Genomic DNA, 16,043 nt, shown 5'->3' with positions numbered 1-16,043 from the left:
GTCTGGATTCAGGACGGAGGGAGCTATAGGCAAGGAGAGGGGCAAGAAATAGACTATCACAGTAGGGAGCCTGCATGGGAAAGACTAATCCCCACTGCATTTGGTTTTGGCAATCAAAGGGGCCAAATTTCCCAAGTTCTTAAAAAACTAGCAGGACTTAAAGCCTAGAACTTTCAAAGTCAGCAGGCTTTGTATTCAGGGAGAGCCTGGAGGGCAATAGGAAGCTGAGTCCTTATCCTTACAGAGATAACACAACAAAAAGCCCCAAGAGATAGAGCTTAGAAGCAGCAATTTGAAAAATGCCTGGGGTACACAAGAGGGAAAGTTAGTTACTAATCTCAGAGTTCCCTGAGGGACTCTTCCAGGAACAAAGGAGCTGGCAGGTGCCATTTCCCTCCCCCATCCCCAACATAATCACATGGCCAACTGTAGGAAACAGCCAGCACTCACTACTTGCTCACACCATGCTCTGCCCCCTCCTACTGGGCCTGCCTCAGTCCTGGTGCTGTGCATTCTCTCCCCCAGAAAACCCACCAAAACCCTGCCACCATTGCATCTCTGGCTTCTCTTAGAGGATGTGTGCACCTTGTTAACATTACACCCCCTCTCAGATGTGCTTCATGGAGCAACCCTGGCCTGCCTCAGTCTCCACGTGGCTAAGTATCCCGTGAGGAAAAGGACTTGTGGCACCAAGACCCCATTTGCCATGCTTCCCAGAGCTACCTCAGCCAGCCCTTGGTCTCAACAGAGGCTGCACAATCCCAGTAGAAGGGGACCTGTGGGAAAAGCTTGTGACACCCTGCTCCCACTGCATGTGCTCTGAAGAGAAAACCACATTGGCCTGGTCTTGGAGGCAGTGGTGAGTCCCCTGTAAAGAGGATCTATACCACCTTGTTAAAAGTGTGGGTCGTGCCCACTACTTTCAAGAGCAAGAGACATAGCTGACTTTCCTAATAAACAGAAAAAACACAGAGAGTTAGGCGAAATGAAGAGATAGAGGAATATGTCCTACTTCAAAGAACAGGAAAAATCATAGCAAGAGACATAAGTGAAACAGAGATAAGTAATATGCCTGATAGAGAATTTAGAGTAATTTTCATGAATATACTCACTAGACTTGATAAAAAGAGTGGAGGGCATCAGGAAGACCCTTAACACGGGGGGGGGGGAAGAACCTATCAAAGATGAAGAATACAGTAATTGCAATTTAAAATGCACTTATGGAATAAATAGCAGGTTAGAGGAAGCAGAGGAATGAATCAACAACCTGGAAGACAGAGTGATGGAAAGTAATCAAGATGAATAAGTGAGAGAAAAAAGAGTTATGCAAACTGAGAATAGGCTTTCGGTACTCAGTGACTCTAGCAAGTGTAGTAACATTCACATTATAAGGATCCCAGAAGAAGAGAAAGAAAAGAGGGGAAAATTTATTTGAAGAAATAATAGATGCACACTTCTCTATTCTGGGAAAGAAACAGATATCTAGATCTAGGAGGCACAGAGATCCCCACACATAATTAATTAATAAAAATTAATCCAAAGAGGTCCACCCCAAGACACATAGGAATTAAAATGGAAAAAAGGTAGTGACAAAGAGTGTTAAAATCAACAAGAGAAAAGACAATTACATACCAGAGCAGAGAAACCCTAGAAGGGTATCAGTGGATATTTCTGGCAGGCCAGAAGAGAGAGGCATGATATATTCAAAGTGCTAAAAGGGAAAAATCTTCAGCCAAGAATACTCTATCCAACAAAGCTATCATTAAGAATAGAAGGAGAGAGAAAGAATTTCTCAAGCAAAAACTAAAGAAGTTCATGATCACTAAACCAGCCCTACGAGACATACTAAAGGGGATTATTTGCATGGAAAAGAAAGATCATAAATGAGGCTGTGAAACATACAAAACATAAAATAAGTAAAAGTAAGTATTTCTGTAATAAACCATCAAGGAATCCACAAAGTAAAAGGATGTAAAATATGAAACCATATCTAACAAGTGCTGGGGGTTGGTGGAAAAACAAAGGAATGGGTTCAAACTTAAGCGACCATCAACTTCATATAGGCTACTATATGCAGTAGATGTTACACAAACTTAACGTTAACCACAAATTTAAAAAAAAAATAACAGATATAAAGAAAAAAGAGAAACGAATGTCAGTGTATCAGTCAAGAAAACGGTCAAAGTGGGGCACCTGGGTGGCTCAGTCAAGCATCCAGCTTCGGCTACGGTCACAATTTCACAGCTTGTGATCTGGAGCCCTGTGCTGGGCTCTCTGCTGACACCTTGGAGCCTGGAGCCTGCTTCAGATTCTGTGCCCTCTCTCTGCCCCTTCCCAGCTAGTGCTCTCTCTCTCAAAAGCAAATATTAAAAAAAAAAAATCAAATCATGAAAGGGAGCAAGAGAAAGATCAGAGAAAACTACAAAAACAACCACAAAACAAGTAACAAAATACCAATAAATACATACCTATTGATAACTACTTTGAATGTAAATGGGATAAACTCTCTAAGCAAAAGCCATGGGGTGACAGAATGAATAAAAAAACCAAAAAAACAAAACAACCCTTCCATGTGCTTTCTACAAGAGACTCACTTCATACCTAAAGACATATGCAGATTTAAAGTGAGGTGATGGAGACACATTTATTATGCAAATGGTTGTCAAATGAAAGCCAGGGAAGCATTTTTCATTAGACAAAATAGATTTAAAACAAAGACTAACTAGAGACAAAGAAGGACACTCTGTGATAACAGGTACAAACCAACAAGAAGATATAACAATTTTAAATATTTATGCACTCAACATGATAGCACCCAAATTTATAAAAGAGTAAAAAGGAACTAATTGATGCTAATACAAGTAATGGTAGAGGACTTTAACACACCACTTACATGACAGACATAATCCAAACAGAAAATCAACAAGGAAACCATGGTTTTGAATGACACGGTAGAAGGATTTAACAGATATATTCAGAACATTCAATCCTAAAACAGCAGAATACACATACTTTTCTAGTACACTCCACAATACATCACATTAGGCCACAAAACAAGTCTCAACAAATTCAAAAAGATCAAAGTCATACCATGCATCTTGTCTGACCATAATGCTATGAACTAGAAATCGCAAGAAAAACTCTGGAAAGAGCACAAATGCATGGAGGTTAAATAACATGCTACTAAAACAATGAATGGGCCAAATAAGCAATCAAAGAAGGAATAAAAAATTAAATGGAAACAAATGAAAATGCAAACATACAATGCCCCAAAATCTTTGAGAAGCAGCAAAAGCTGTCCTAAGAGGGAAGTTCACAGCAACACATGCTTACTGAAGAAGAAAAACTGCAAACAAGCTACCAACCTAACCTTATACCTACAAGACCTAGAAAAAGAATGACAAACAAAATCCAAAACCAGCAAAAAGTAAAGAAATAAAGATTAGAGCATAAATAAAAGAAACAACAACAACAATAAACACAGATCACTGAAACCAGGAGGAGGTGTTTCTTTAAAAAGATCAACGGAACTGATAAACCTCTAGCCAGACTCATCAAAAAAGAGAAGAGTTAAATAAACAAAATTACTAAGGAAAGAGGAGAAATAACAACCAACACCACAGAAATAAAAACAACTGTAAAAGATTATGAAAAACTGCATGCCAATGAACTGGACAACTTAGAAGAAATGGATAAATTTCTAGAAACCTATAACCTCCCAAAAGTGAGGCAGGAGCAAAGAGAAATTTTGAAAAGACCAATGACTAGCAATGAAATTGAATCATTAATCAAAAAACTTCCAACAAAGTCCAGGACCAGATGACTTCACAGGTGAATTCTATGAGACATTTAAAGAAGATTTAATACCTATTCTTCTCAAACCATTACAAAAAATTTTTTAAAAATTGTTTATTTATTTATTTCAGAGAGAGAGAAACAGCGTGAGCAGGGGAGGGTCAGAGAGAGAGAGACACACAGACTCCAAAGCAGCTCCAGGCTGTGAGCTAGCCGTCAGCACAGAGCCAGACGCGGGGAACCCATGAACCATGAGATCATGACCTGAGCCGAAGTCAGACACTTAACCAACGGAGCCACCCAGGCGCCTTCCAAATTCAGTCTGTGAGGCCAACATTACCCTGATACCAAAACCAGATAAAGACACCTCCCAAAAAAGAGAAGTATAGGCCAATATCTCTGATGAATACAGATGCAAAAATCTTCAACAAAATACTGGCAAACCAAATCCAATAATACACTAAAAAATCATTCACCAAGATCAATTGTGGTTTATTGCTGGGATGCAAGGGTGGTTCAATATTCACGAATCAATCAAGAAGAGAAGAGAAAGGAAAAAATACGAAATAGAATAAAAACTGTATCATCATTTCAATAGAAAAAAAAAGCATCTGACAAAATACAATATCCATTTATGAATAAAAAAAATCCCTCTGCAAAGTAGGTTTGGAGGCAATATGCCTCAACATAATAAAGGTCAGATATGAAAAACCCATAGCTAACAACATACTCAATGGGAAGAAACTGAGACCTTTTTGCTTAAGATCAGGAATACGATAAGGACACTCTCAATTTTATTCAACAGAGTACTAGAAAACTAGTCAGACTGACTACTGAAAACAGTCAGACAAGAAATAAAAGGTATCCAAACTGGTAAGGAAGAAGTAAAACTTTCACTATATGCAGATGATGTGATACTATATATAGAAAACTCTAAAGACTCCATCAAAAAAACTACTAGAACTGATAAATGAATTCAGTAAAGTTGCAAGATACAAAAAAATCTGTACAGAAATCTGTTACATTTCTTTTTATTTATTTTCAGAGACAGCAAGCAAGGAACAGAGAGGGAGAAACACCTCACCAACCATGAGATCATGACCTGAGCCAAAATCAAGAGCCAGTTGTTTTACTGACTGAGCCACCCAGGCGCACCATGAAATCTATTTCATTTCTGTATACTAATTATGAAGCATCAGAAACAGAAATTAAAGAAAATTTGGTTCAGTTCATCTACAACTGAACCAAAAATAATAAAATCTCTAGCATTAAACTTAACTAAAGACAGGAAAGATCTCTACTCTGAAAACTATGAAACACTGATGAAAGAAATTGAAGAAGACACAAAGAAAAGACATTCCATGCTCACAGATAAGAAAAAATGTTAAAATGTGTATACTGCCCAAAGCAATCTACACATTTATTGAAACATCTATCAAAATACTAACAGCATTTGTTTTCATAAAAGTAGAAAAATTGTAAAATTTGTATGGAACTACAAAAGACCCCAAATACCAAAAGCAACTGTGAAACAGAAAAACAAAACCGGAGGTAATACAATTCTGGACTTCAAGTTATATTACAAAACTATAGTTATCTAAACAGTACGGTATTAGCGCCAAAACAGACTTACAAAGAACAGAATAGAGAGCCCTGAAATAAACCCACTAATATATAGTCAATAAATTTCCAACAAAGGAGAAATGAATATATAATGAGAAAAGGACAGCCTCTTCAAAAAAATGGTGTTGGGAAAATTGGACAGCCACATGAGAACACAAAACTAGACCACTTTCTTTCACCATACACAAAAATATATCCACAATGAATTAAAGACCTAGATGTGAGACCTGAAAACATAAGAATCCTAAAAGAGAGCACAGGCAGAAAGGTCTCTGACATCAGCAGTAGCAACATTTTTCTAGACATATCTCCTAAGGGAAATAAAAGCAAAAATAAACCATTGGGTCTACCTCAAAATAAAAAGCTTCTGCACAGCAAAGGAAATAATCGACAAAACTAAAAGACAACATAAGGGATGGGAGAAAATATTTGCAAATAACATACCTAATAAATGGTTAGTATCCAAAATATATAAACAACTTATACAACTCAACACCAAACAAAAAACAATCCAATTCATGGGGCGCCTGGGTGGCTTAGTCGGTTGAGCGTCCAACTTTCGCTTAGGTCATGTACTCGCGGTTCGTGGGTTCGAGCCCCGCGTCGGGCTCTGTGCTGACTGCCAGCTCAGAGCCTGGAGCCTGTTTCGGTCTGTGACTCCCTCTCTCTCTGACCCTCCCCTGCTCATGCTCTCTCTCCTAGAAATAAATAAAACATTTAAAAAAAAAAAACAATCCAATTCAAAAATGGAGAGAACACATGAACAGACATTTCTCCAAAGAAGATATCCAGATGGCTAACAGATACATGAAAAGATCACTTATCATCAGGGTAATGCAAATCAAAACCACAGTAAGATATTATCTAACACCTGTCAGGATGGCTAAAACCAACAACACAAGAAATAACAAGTGTTGGCAAGTATGTGAAGAAAAAGGAACCCTTGGCACTGTTTGGGGAAACTCAAACTGGCGCAGCCACTGTGGAAAACACTATGGCGGTTCCTCAAAAAAAGTTAAAAATATAACCACCCTACGATCCAGTAATTGCACTACTGGATGTTTACCAAAAAAATACAAGAATGCTAATTCAAAAAGACACACACACCTTTATGTTTACTGCAGCACTATCTACAATAATACAATAACCAAATTAAGGAAGTATCCCAAGTATCCATCAATAGATGAATGGATAAAGAAAATGTGGTGTGTTTGTGTGTATGTATACAACAGAATAGTATTCAGCCATAAATAAAATGAGATCTTGCCATTTGCAACAACATGGATAGAGCCAGAGAGTATAACAGGAAGTGAAATAAGTAGATAAGAGAAAGACAAATACCATATGATTTTACTCATATGTGGAACTTAAGAAACAAAACATAAGTGCCTGGGTGGCTCAGCTGGTTAAGTGTCTGACTCTTGATTTTGGTTCAAGTCATTATGTCACGGTTCCCAAGACGGAGCCCCAAAACACTCTATCCCCACAGAGATGGAGTGCTAGCAGCACAGAGCCGTTTTGGGATTCTCTCTCCCACCTCATTCTGCCCCTCCTCCACTTGGGCCCTCTTATTCTCAAAAATACACACACACACACACACACACACACACACACACACACAAAACACAACACATGAGTACAGGGAAAAAAGGGAGAGATAAACCAAAAAACAGATTCTTAACTGTAAAGACTTGATGGTTACCAGATGGGAGGTGAGTAGGGGGATGGATGAAGGAGATTAAGAGTAAACTTATCACAATGAGCAATGAGTAATGTACAAAATTGTTGAATCACTGTATTGTAAAAGTGAAGCACTATGTGTTAACTCTACTGGAATTAAAATAAACTTAAAATATGAGAGAATTGACTTAAAAAAAATAGGGCAAATATCCTAAGAGGACAACAAAAAATTGGCCTCCAAGAGCAGGTGATTGTCCACAAACTACCAAAGTCTACCTCTACCATGAATCTGGTTAAGGAAATCCCCCAGAGAAAACCTTTTAAAAAGTAAACCACACTTTTCTTAAAGATTCGCTTTTATAAGCTGATTAAATAAAATTTCCTCTGCCATTCGAGCCAATATTCTGCAAAATTTTGAAAATTTTGTGGTTTATAAAGCAGAAAGGGCCAGGATTCCTGTCAGGGGCTCCGAGTTTCCATCTCAATTCTACTTTACCAGCTGTGTGTGTTTTAAGTAATCTCTCCAAAGCCTTTAAATGGGCACCCTCCTACACTGTTGGTGGGAATGTAAACTGATACAGCCCCTCTGGAAAACAGGGTGGAGGTTCCTCAAAAAATTTACAATAGAACTCTCCTATGACCCAGCAACAGCACCGCTAGGAATTTACCCAAGGGATACAGGAGTACTGATGCACAGGGGCACATGAACCCCAATGTTCATAGCAGCACTCTCAACAATAGCCAAATCACAGAAAGAGCCTAAGTGTCCATCAACAGACGAATGGATCAAGAAGATGTGGTTTATCTATACGATGGAATACTACATGGCAATGAGAAAGAATGAAATCTGCCATGTGTAGTAACATGGATGGACCTTGAGGGTGTTATGCTGAGCGAAATAAGTCAGGCAGAGAAGGACAGATACCATATGTTTTCACTCATATGTGGAACAGGAGAAACTTAACAGAGGACCATGGGGGAGGGGAAGGGAAAAAAGAGTTAAGGAGAGTAAGGGAGACAAACCATAAAATATTGAGAACAAACTGAGGGTTGATAGGGGTGGCGGAGAGGGGAAAATGGGTGATGAGCATGTAGGAGGGCACTTGCTGGGATGAGCACTGGGTGTTATATGGAAACCAACTTGACAATAAACTATAAAAAAATTAAAAGAAAAAAAGAACCCTCCCCCCAAAAAAGTAATCTCTCTGAAGCCTTTAAATGTGGCTAACAACTGGCCTGTTGTTACTAGAAAGAGTAAATGATGATGTATATATTACTGGGAAATTTTAATGATGGAATAATAATATACAAAACCTGAGAAAAGCAGTCCAGAGGAGGCATCAAAAAAGTATCAATTCCTTCCTTTTAGGTAATTTCCCACCCCCTTTATCTAACACACAATCACCAACACATAACCTTTGTAATGGGTAGCTACATGCAACCAATATCAAATTAAAATCAAATTCCTTCTTCCAAACAAGAACCTTTCTGAAGTTTCAGATAAACCCTGACCCAACAGCTGAGAGATTGTAGGCAACATAAGAATTTGGTCAACTCAAGGCCTAATGCAGCCCAAGACCAACAGAGCACATGGAAAACTAAGGTCTCTCCAGCACTGGCCCCTCATGGACCCAGGGAAAATCCACAACCTTTGGATACTGTTGAAGTGACCAAGAAACCATGAAGCAAGTGTTCACTCCTTCAGCTCTCTGCAATAAGCACCCAGCCTGTGGCCTGTCCCATCCCCATGATGTGTGCAAACATACATGAGGCGAAAACAGTTTTATTAAGAGAGCCCAGCCGTTAAGACATGAGGTTAATACACGAATGAAGAATGAGGTTGGTTGGGTTTGTCTTTTTTTTTTTTTTTTTTAATGCCAGTTGATCAGTGTCCGTGCTGAAAACTGGGAATCCTAACTGCAAGGTTCCAGAAATGAGAAGTGCCTCTTCCCCAAGATGTGCCAGGATGCGTGTCAACCTGATGATTCTATCACCTTACTTCATTCAATATCCCGCCATGAGCTGAAAAACAGTTCTTTCCCATTGCACACAGAAAAGCTTTTAATTTCAATATAAGACAACCAATTTATATTCAAGCCAAATGTTTTTTAGAGAGACTTTCAGTTGGATGTAGATAAATAATGAAAGCCTCTCATAAATCAAGGAGGAATAAATGTATTGTTTTTATGTATAGCTATAAACACCAAACTAAAAACGTTGATAGAATTACGAGATTATAGTGTAATTTGGCAAAATATCAAAATACAAATGATAGAAAACAAGTGTCTTACGTCTGACTTGAAAAGAACTTAGAAACTGGAGTTTTGAAATAGACAATCACATTAATTTAGACATCGTTATGGTCTATCACTCATCTCCCCAAAAAGTTACAAAATCCAAAACATCTTGAAATTGATGTAATTCAAGAGTATCTGGTCTTTCTAACTTACCTCCTAAAAGGACAAACAACTCCCTACACACCCTGAAAACACTTCTGAAACAGCCCTTGAACACTTCACCTTACAAGCATCATTCCTCTCGAACATGTGCCCTCCACACAGAACATAGGTTTCTCCCATCTGCCTTCCTACCTGACACCCAGCTCCATTCCTGGCCCAGAGGACAGGAGCCCAAGAAAGGTTGATGTGGGGCCAAAAATACACGTTAAGTCCCTTGTGCAAAAAACAGGGCTGAGGACAAGTACACAAAGCCCAAGAACGGCCTGACAAATGTTTTTGAAAAGTCAGAAAACTAGTTTCTTCATGCTATTGACAAAGATCAGGTATGTCTAAAGAAAAACCATCTGCAATCTACCTGTGAATTTTCCATTTGCATAGGACTACGTAGTCTCCTCTTCCCCCACCCCCATCAAATGTGACAGGTGCTATAGACAATAGACTGCTTTTTCACTGTACATGAATAAAAGGGGTTTATCTTAATATACCAGGATTTACAAGTTAGGACTGCAAGAGACCTCAGACATTGTCTAGTCCAATCCTTTCACATCATATTAGCTGATCAGGGGCAGAATCCTGAATCCGCTGGGTCACAGGAGAGGGCTCCACTTCCCAGGCCAGCGTCCTCCGCAAGGGACCAGGAGTTATTTTTGTGCTGAGACTGTTTATCAGCTCTCCCCAGCCATTTCTTAAATGTGGCCCAACACACTGTATAGTTCATAAACAAACCTTTCTCTCTTTTTCCCCAGAGATATAAAATATAATCAGATATTTAACTTCAAATAATTACACCAAAATATTAAGGTACCTTTCCCTTTCCCCTTATTAAAAGGAACATTGCTACTCAATACAAAATACTGTACCTGAGGATTTTTCCCCATATGCAGTTTTCCTATCTTGTAACCAATTAACACTCTGAGATGTACAACGAAGACAAAGAATTACCAGAAAGCAAAATATTGACCAGAAAGCAAATCTGCACACGTAGTTCTGCAATATTACTATCTATAAGGACCAACTCGTAATACATACTCAGCTTCATCCAACCCTTCTCTGAAGTAGGCAAAAATCTCACTTACCAAAAACAGAGAACCATATTCAAAGGTCTCATTCAGAACTTCCTTTTTTAGTTCTTGTTTTTCCATAGGTGTCCCATTTTCTTTTTCACCCTTCTTTTCAGGGTTAATCCTATCGATGTCGGAAGCGTATGTTATTTCCAAGCATTCTGCACTTTCCATTTTAACAGGGAGTATGTCTTTCATCTTCTGAAAAAAGGTAGCCACGGACTCGGTCTCGCATGCTGAATTAGAACTTGCTTTGTCAACATCTTCCTGATTCGATTTCACGGCAGATGTTGTTCTTGGAACCTTGTGTGAAGCATTTTTAGAATGAGTTGTAACATGCACAGCCTGGCTAGTAATGAGTTTATTAAATTGCTGCTTATGCGTCTTGTTAATTAGGATTTCTGCTTTTGTATCTGCATTCAAGTCAGGCCTTGGTGTTCTGCTCAAAGCTGTCAACTGTCTTGAGGACGACACGGATAAGGGTGACGAGGCACTGGTTAACTGAGGTCTGGGTGTGACCTTCGACAGAGCAGGGTCTCTGGCCTGTAACACTGGTCTAGACATAACTTTAGCTTTGACATTCTTGAAGTTTGGTCTTGGGTAACTTATAATTTCAGTTTTTCTAACTTTGCTGCCTATAGGAGTATTCATTTTAGTTGTCAATTTTCCTAGGTTAGGTTTACACATGTTCATAGGTGCCCCCTTCAAGTTCGGTACATTTCTAAGCTCTTGATGACTTTTCTCCGCTTTACTACATTTCTCTGACACTTCAATAGGTGAAATAGAAAATGTTGCATTGGGCGGTTCTAGGACTGGTGTTGACATGCAAACAGTATTATTCGTGTTAATAGCCATATCCTTGGCATCCCAACTCAGTTCAACTGATGAAGCCATCTTCTGTCCTGATGGGCTAGTCATTATCAATTCTATGGTACGATTTTGGGTTTCCAAGTCCTTTTCGTGAGAGGCATCGTGTGTATCTCCAGCCACCGTGACTTCATGTTCTGGGTTCAGCACTTGGGCTTCACTTTTATCAAAAGCTGGCACCAGTAAAGGGCATTCATCATCTATAAGACAATTGGACACTGTTTCTCTTAGATTTTGGCTCATTTCCTTTTGCCCATATGAACCCTGTGAATGTGTCTCACTATTTGGTTCATCTTTAGATAAACAAAAGAACTCTTGTAATACAGCCCCATTGGGAACATCCATGCCCTCAGAAACTGGCGTTGGAGCTTGTATCTCTTTTTCGCCAACTAATCCTTGCTGTGACCCATCTGCGTGGTCACTGGTGACTTGTCCTGAAGAATACGGACACTGAATGACAAGATCTGGAACAAGAGTATCAGTTTGCATCATATCAGGAAATGCTGTGTAAGGTGTACCTTGGGCCTCTGATGCTGTGGCTTGAGGGTTTTCAAAGCTGTCTTGATGGGAATTCATTTCTCTCACATGTAACTTATCAGAATGGGGAGATGTATGAACTGAACAGGATAAAGATGGATTTCCACTCCTCGTACCACTAGGCTGCAGATTTCCAGTGGTATGCAAAGACTGACTCTTTCCAGTGGCATGATGTGTTACAAAGGTGCAGTTAACATTATCCACTGTCATGTCAAATGTCTGGTTTATCTCCAAGGCAGTAAGATAGTCTGGAGAGTTCAAATCATCATCGTTGGGTTTCCACACAAAAGGCAGCAATGTCTCGGCACTCTGGTCCTGTAATGGTTCTAGGGAATGACAACTGCTCGGCAGATACTTTGGCTCCTCTGCGTTTACAACATGCACACAAGACTGACACGTGGAGACTTTATGGTTGTCTAACACCTCCTTCCTATTCGACTCACTTGATGCCTTTTGGTGATGAAGCACTTCAACACATGGAGGAGTTAAAGCAATAGTTTCACCAATGTCCACGGCAGAAATGGCTTCATACTCAACCACCATGTCATCCGCGATGGCAGAGGTCCAACTCACATTATCGGCTGAGGAGTTTTGGGTATGTGGGGAATTTTGGTTGTATGCACAGTTATTTTCATTTTTATCACTGAGAAGTAAGGATTGCAGTTCATCTTCTGTTTTCTCATCCGAATTATCATCATTCATCCTGAATATTAACTTTAAACAGCTACCATTTTCTTTCTTCTTTAAATCCTTTCAAATGAAAGGAAAGGAAAAACTGTATCTCCTAAATTTTTTTCTTTTAGCACAGTTGAAACTTTCTAATATGCTTTCAGGTTGTAATGATTTGCTGTTCCCTGGAAGAAATAAAATGATTAAATAAGTATAAGAAAAATTAACAAGTCACCACTTAATTTCAACCACTTTATTCTTACACTTGGAACTTAAACCTGTGGAGAGGGGTAAAGTAGGGGTCAAGTATCACAACTTTTCAAAAAGGCTTTTGTGTTTGAGAAAATGGGGTAGAAGACAGAGACCCTGCTAAAATTTGCCCTGTGACTGACTTCGCTTCTAAGATGCCTCCTCCCTATTCCCATTGATTCTTATTTCTCAGAAGAGGGAAGGAAGCGAAATCTAATGGCCTTTCCTTGTTGGTTAACCATTGGTCCTCATTTGCTGAGGACACTCCCAACTTATTCCTGCTGTCCCATCATAAGTAGTTATAATGCCCTTTTCATTTTCAGAAGGGTCCCTTAGTGTTTGCATGGAGAGTGATTACCAGACAGACCTGGCAAACACAGCAAATAAGCTAAAGATCCATGAAGATTTAGGACACTGGCATCTCTCTTTTCCTTCACTAAGTGAAGATAAAGAGTGAAAGGGAAGGGAATGAGCAGTGACTGCTAACTGGGTATTTCTTTTGAGAGTCACGAAAACATTTTTTTTGTCTTTTTACGAAAATGTTCTAAAGATTATGGTGATGATTGTGCAATATCATAAACACGCCAACAACTACTCAGTTTGTACACTAAAAAAGCAGTAAAAACAACCCATTAAAGCTTTCAAATCCAAGGACTTTTGCAAATAACTAAAATTTGATTATGCTTGTAGTCCACCTGAAGTCCTTAAAAAAGTCCCAAACGTCCAAGTGAGGACTTCAAGTCAGAAGCTATACTTTCAATTGAATTGAGTTTCTAATTCCAGCTCAATGTCAATCAGATGTCATGGTTCTGTCATGGTTACACATGAGGGAGGGAAATGGCATTCTGTAACCTGCAAATATGTCAATTAAGAGATCTCATTTTTCTATTTTGTAATCCTCTCTCTGTGAATCCAAACTTCAGTGACCTAAATACAACCAGGAGAACTGGAACCATGGAGCAACTGAAAGGATCAGTATCTTCCTGAACAGTGCTCTGTGTGTTTCTGGCCGTGCATCCTGAAATCAGCCTTTACGGGGGGCGGGGGGTGCAGAAGAAAGGCTGCCATGTTTCTCTCAATAGCATGCATGCGTAAACATACAAACACTGGACTTGGGCGCATGCACATGCATGCGCGCACACTCAAAAAAAGATTTTCAATCCTAAAATAAGGGTTGTATGATTTATATACGATGGAAAATATAAATCATTTTCCCACCATAGTTCTTTAAGTCAATAAAGAAATCAATGAAGTAATAGTTGTTTGGTTAGCACCTTAATAAAAGCTTTGCAGAGGTACAATTTTTTTAATCTTTGGGTAAAAAACATGTTCAAACTACATATTTAAATCAAGAAGTGTATTTATTCATTTTTTAGACTTGCATGTATGGAGTGGAATGTCAAAAATCAGTAAATATGTTACATCTGTCTATTTCAATACAGGTCAATATTTAAGAGATTCTGGTATAAACAAATATGAGCGTTGTAAACAGAAGCTTTTAACATAAATCACAGAAGTCATTTGTCTGTATCAACATAGTCATGAGATTTAATTAAGGAGTTTTACTTCCTGAGCTCCTTCTTCCAAAGTACATTTTTAAAAATTGACTTAAAGACAAAACCCTGATTAAAATGGAAATAAAGTCACAGCATTTCAAGTAATTTTTAAAGTAACTACATAATAGAATACAAATGTATAATAGGATACAGACATTCTTTATTTAGGTTGCTTCTAGTTTTTCTCCTTTATAAATAACACTACACATTTTTGCAATCTTTGACTACCTGTGATTATTTTCTTTGGAAAAACTTCCTAGAAATAAAAGCATTACTGAGCCAAAGATTATGATTTGTTTTTAAGGCTCTTGATAAAGTCTGCCACATTGTTAGATAAAGAGTGTGTGTGCGTGTGGGGGGGGGGTGTCTTTATAATATGTTACTATGTCTATATTATAGATATAAGATCTGAGTTTTACTTTTAAAGTTTATACATTTCATTAAGCATTTTTCTCAAGTATTTTTCCAAGTTATTATAATATAAAAACATTTCTAACTGTTGTGAAATTCCACTCAAGTTTAAATGTTTTAGGTTTACAAGTCAGTAGTTTACAAAGAGTATTGAAAAAGTAAAGAACCCACCAACCATTCCAATTTTCATGACTGCCTAGTATAATCTGGTTTATGATTTTTTTTAATTCACAAAATATAAATTCAAAAGTTGGTGAACAAAGCTATCAAAAAAAATCACAAAAAATGCACTGAGTACAAATACTTCAGGAGAGTTTTGATAGGAAATAAATTTACAGAAATGTTTTCTATCTTTGTAGTTAACAGTAAAATAATTTGTGGTCTAAGAATTTGGATAGTAAAAAATTCTCGAGATTATCAGTTCCATGGTTAGTTGGAAGATCAACATTCACTAACAAAAATGAGAGCTTTGGATTTCTGGGTGGTTCAGTCAGTTAAGGTCTGAGTCCTCATTTCAGCTCAAGTCATGATTGTAGGGGTATGGGATAGAGCCCCATATCAGATTCCATGCTCAGCACAGCTCCTGATTAAGATTCTCTCTCATTCTCTCTGCCCCTCTCCCCTGCTCTTGCTACTATAAAAAATTTTTAAAAAGTAAAAAAGGAAACAACAGCTTCATGTCATCACTATGAATATAAAACCACGGTCAGGAAAGAGTTGACCAGAATTCCCTCAGGAATTTTGTCAAAAAAGTTAAAAGTCAGCCATTTTGTCTGATGGCCAATATCATTTTTCTCCCACTTGAAAAATGGTATGTAAGTTTTCTACTACATGCTGTACTGATGTTACTTGAGATGATGTTGAGATTTCACCTGACCCAGGAAGTATTGTCTTTGTATTTCTATAATGGCAATGTCATTTGTGACACCTTCGAAGTTACTATTTGGGCAATATTTTTTATTAAGTAAAATGAAGTTTTTTTAAAAAGGCAAAAATTTTGTAACAAATGAATCTCACCCAAAGAGTTAATTTCTCAAGTTGTCTTTCAGCAGCCTTCTCTACCAGAACAAAGTAGAATGAGCAAGTTTCCTTTTTAAGAATGCCATAAAGACATCCTTTTCTGAGAACATTCTGAA

At 38.2% G+C, this 16,043-nt stretch overlaps 1 protein-coding gene across 6 annotated transcripts in view; it reads right to left on the bottom strand.

The window, feature by feature from the left end:
• The window catches only part of MTUS1 (microtubule associated scaffold protein 1), a 173,062-nt gene that overhangs the window by 106,584 nt on the left and 50,435 nt on the right, over positions 1-16,043 (bottom strand). For all 6 annotated transcript variants that reach the window (XM_039256311.1, XM_039256312.1, XM_039256313.1 and 3 more), the window contains exon 2: positions 10,634-12,876. In XM_039256311.1, the coding sequence (XP_039112242.1) occupies positions 10,634-12,724 (2,091 nt within the window). In that variant the 5' untranslated portion in view covers positions 12,725-12,876. The remainder of the gene's footprint in view (positions 1-10,633; positions 12,877-16,043) is intronic.

Source organism: Hyaena hyaena, unplaced genomic scaffold (assembly GCF_003009895.1).
Source record: "Hyaena hyaena isolate Hyena2069 unplaced genomic scaffold, ASM300989v1 scaffold_562, whole genome shotgun sequence".
Classification (NCBI taxonomy): Eukaryota; Metazoa; Chordata; class Mammalia; order Carnivora; family Hyaenidae; genus Hyaena; species Hyaena hyaena.
This window is presented reverse-complemented; position numbering and strand designations above follow the sequence as displayed.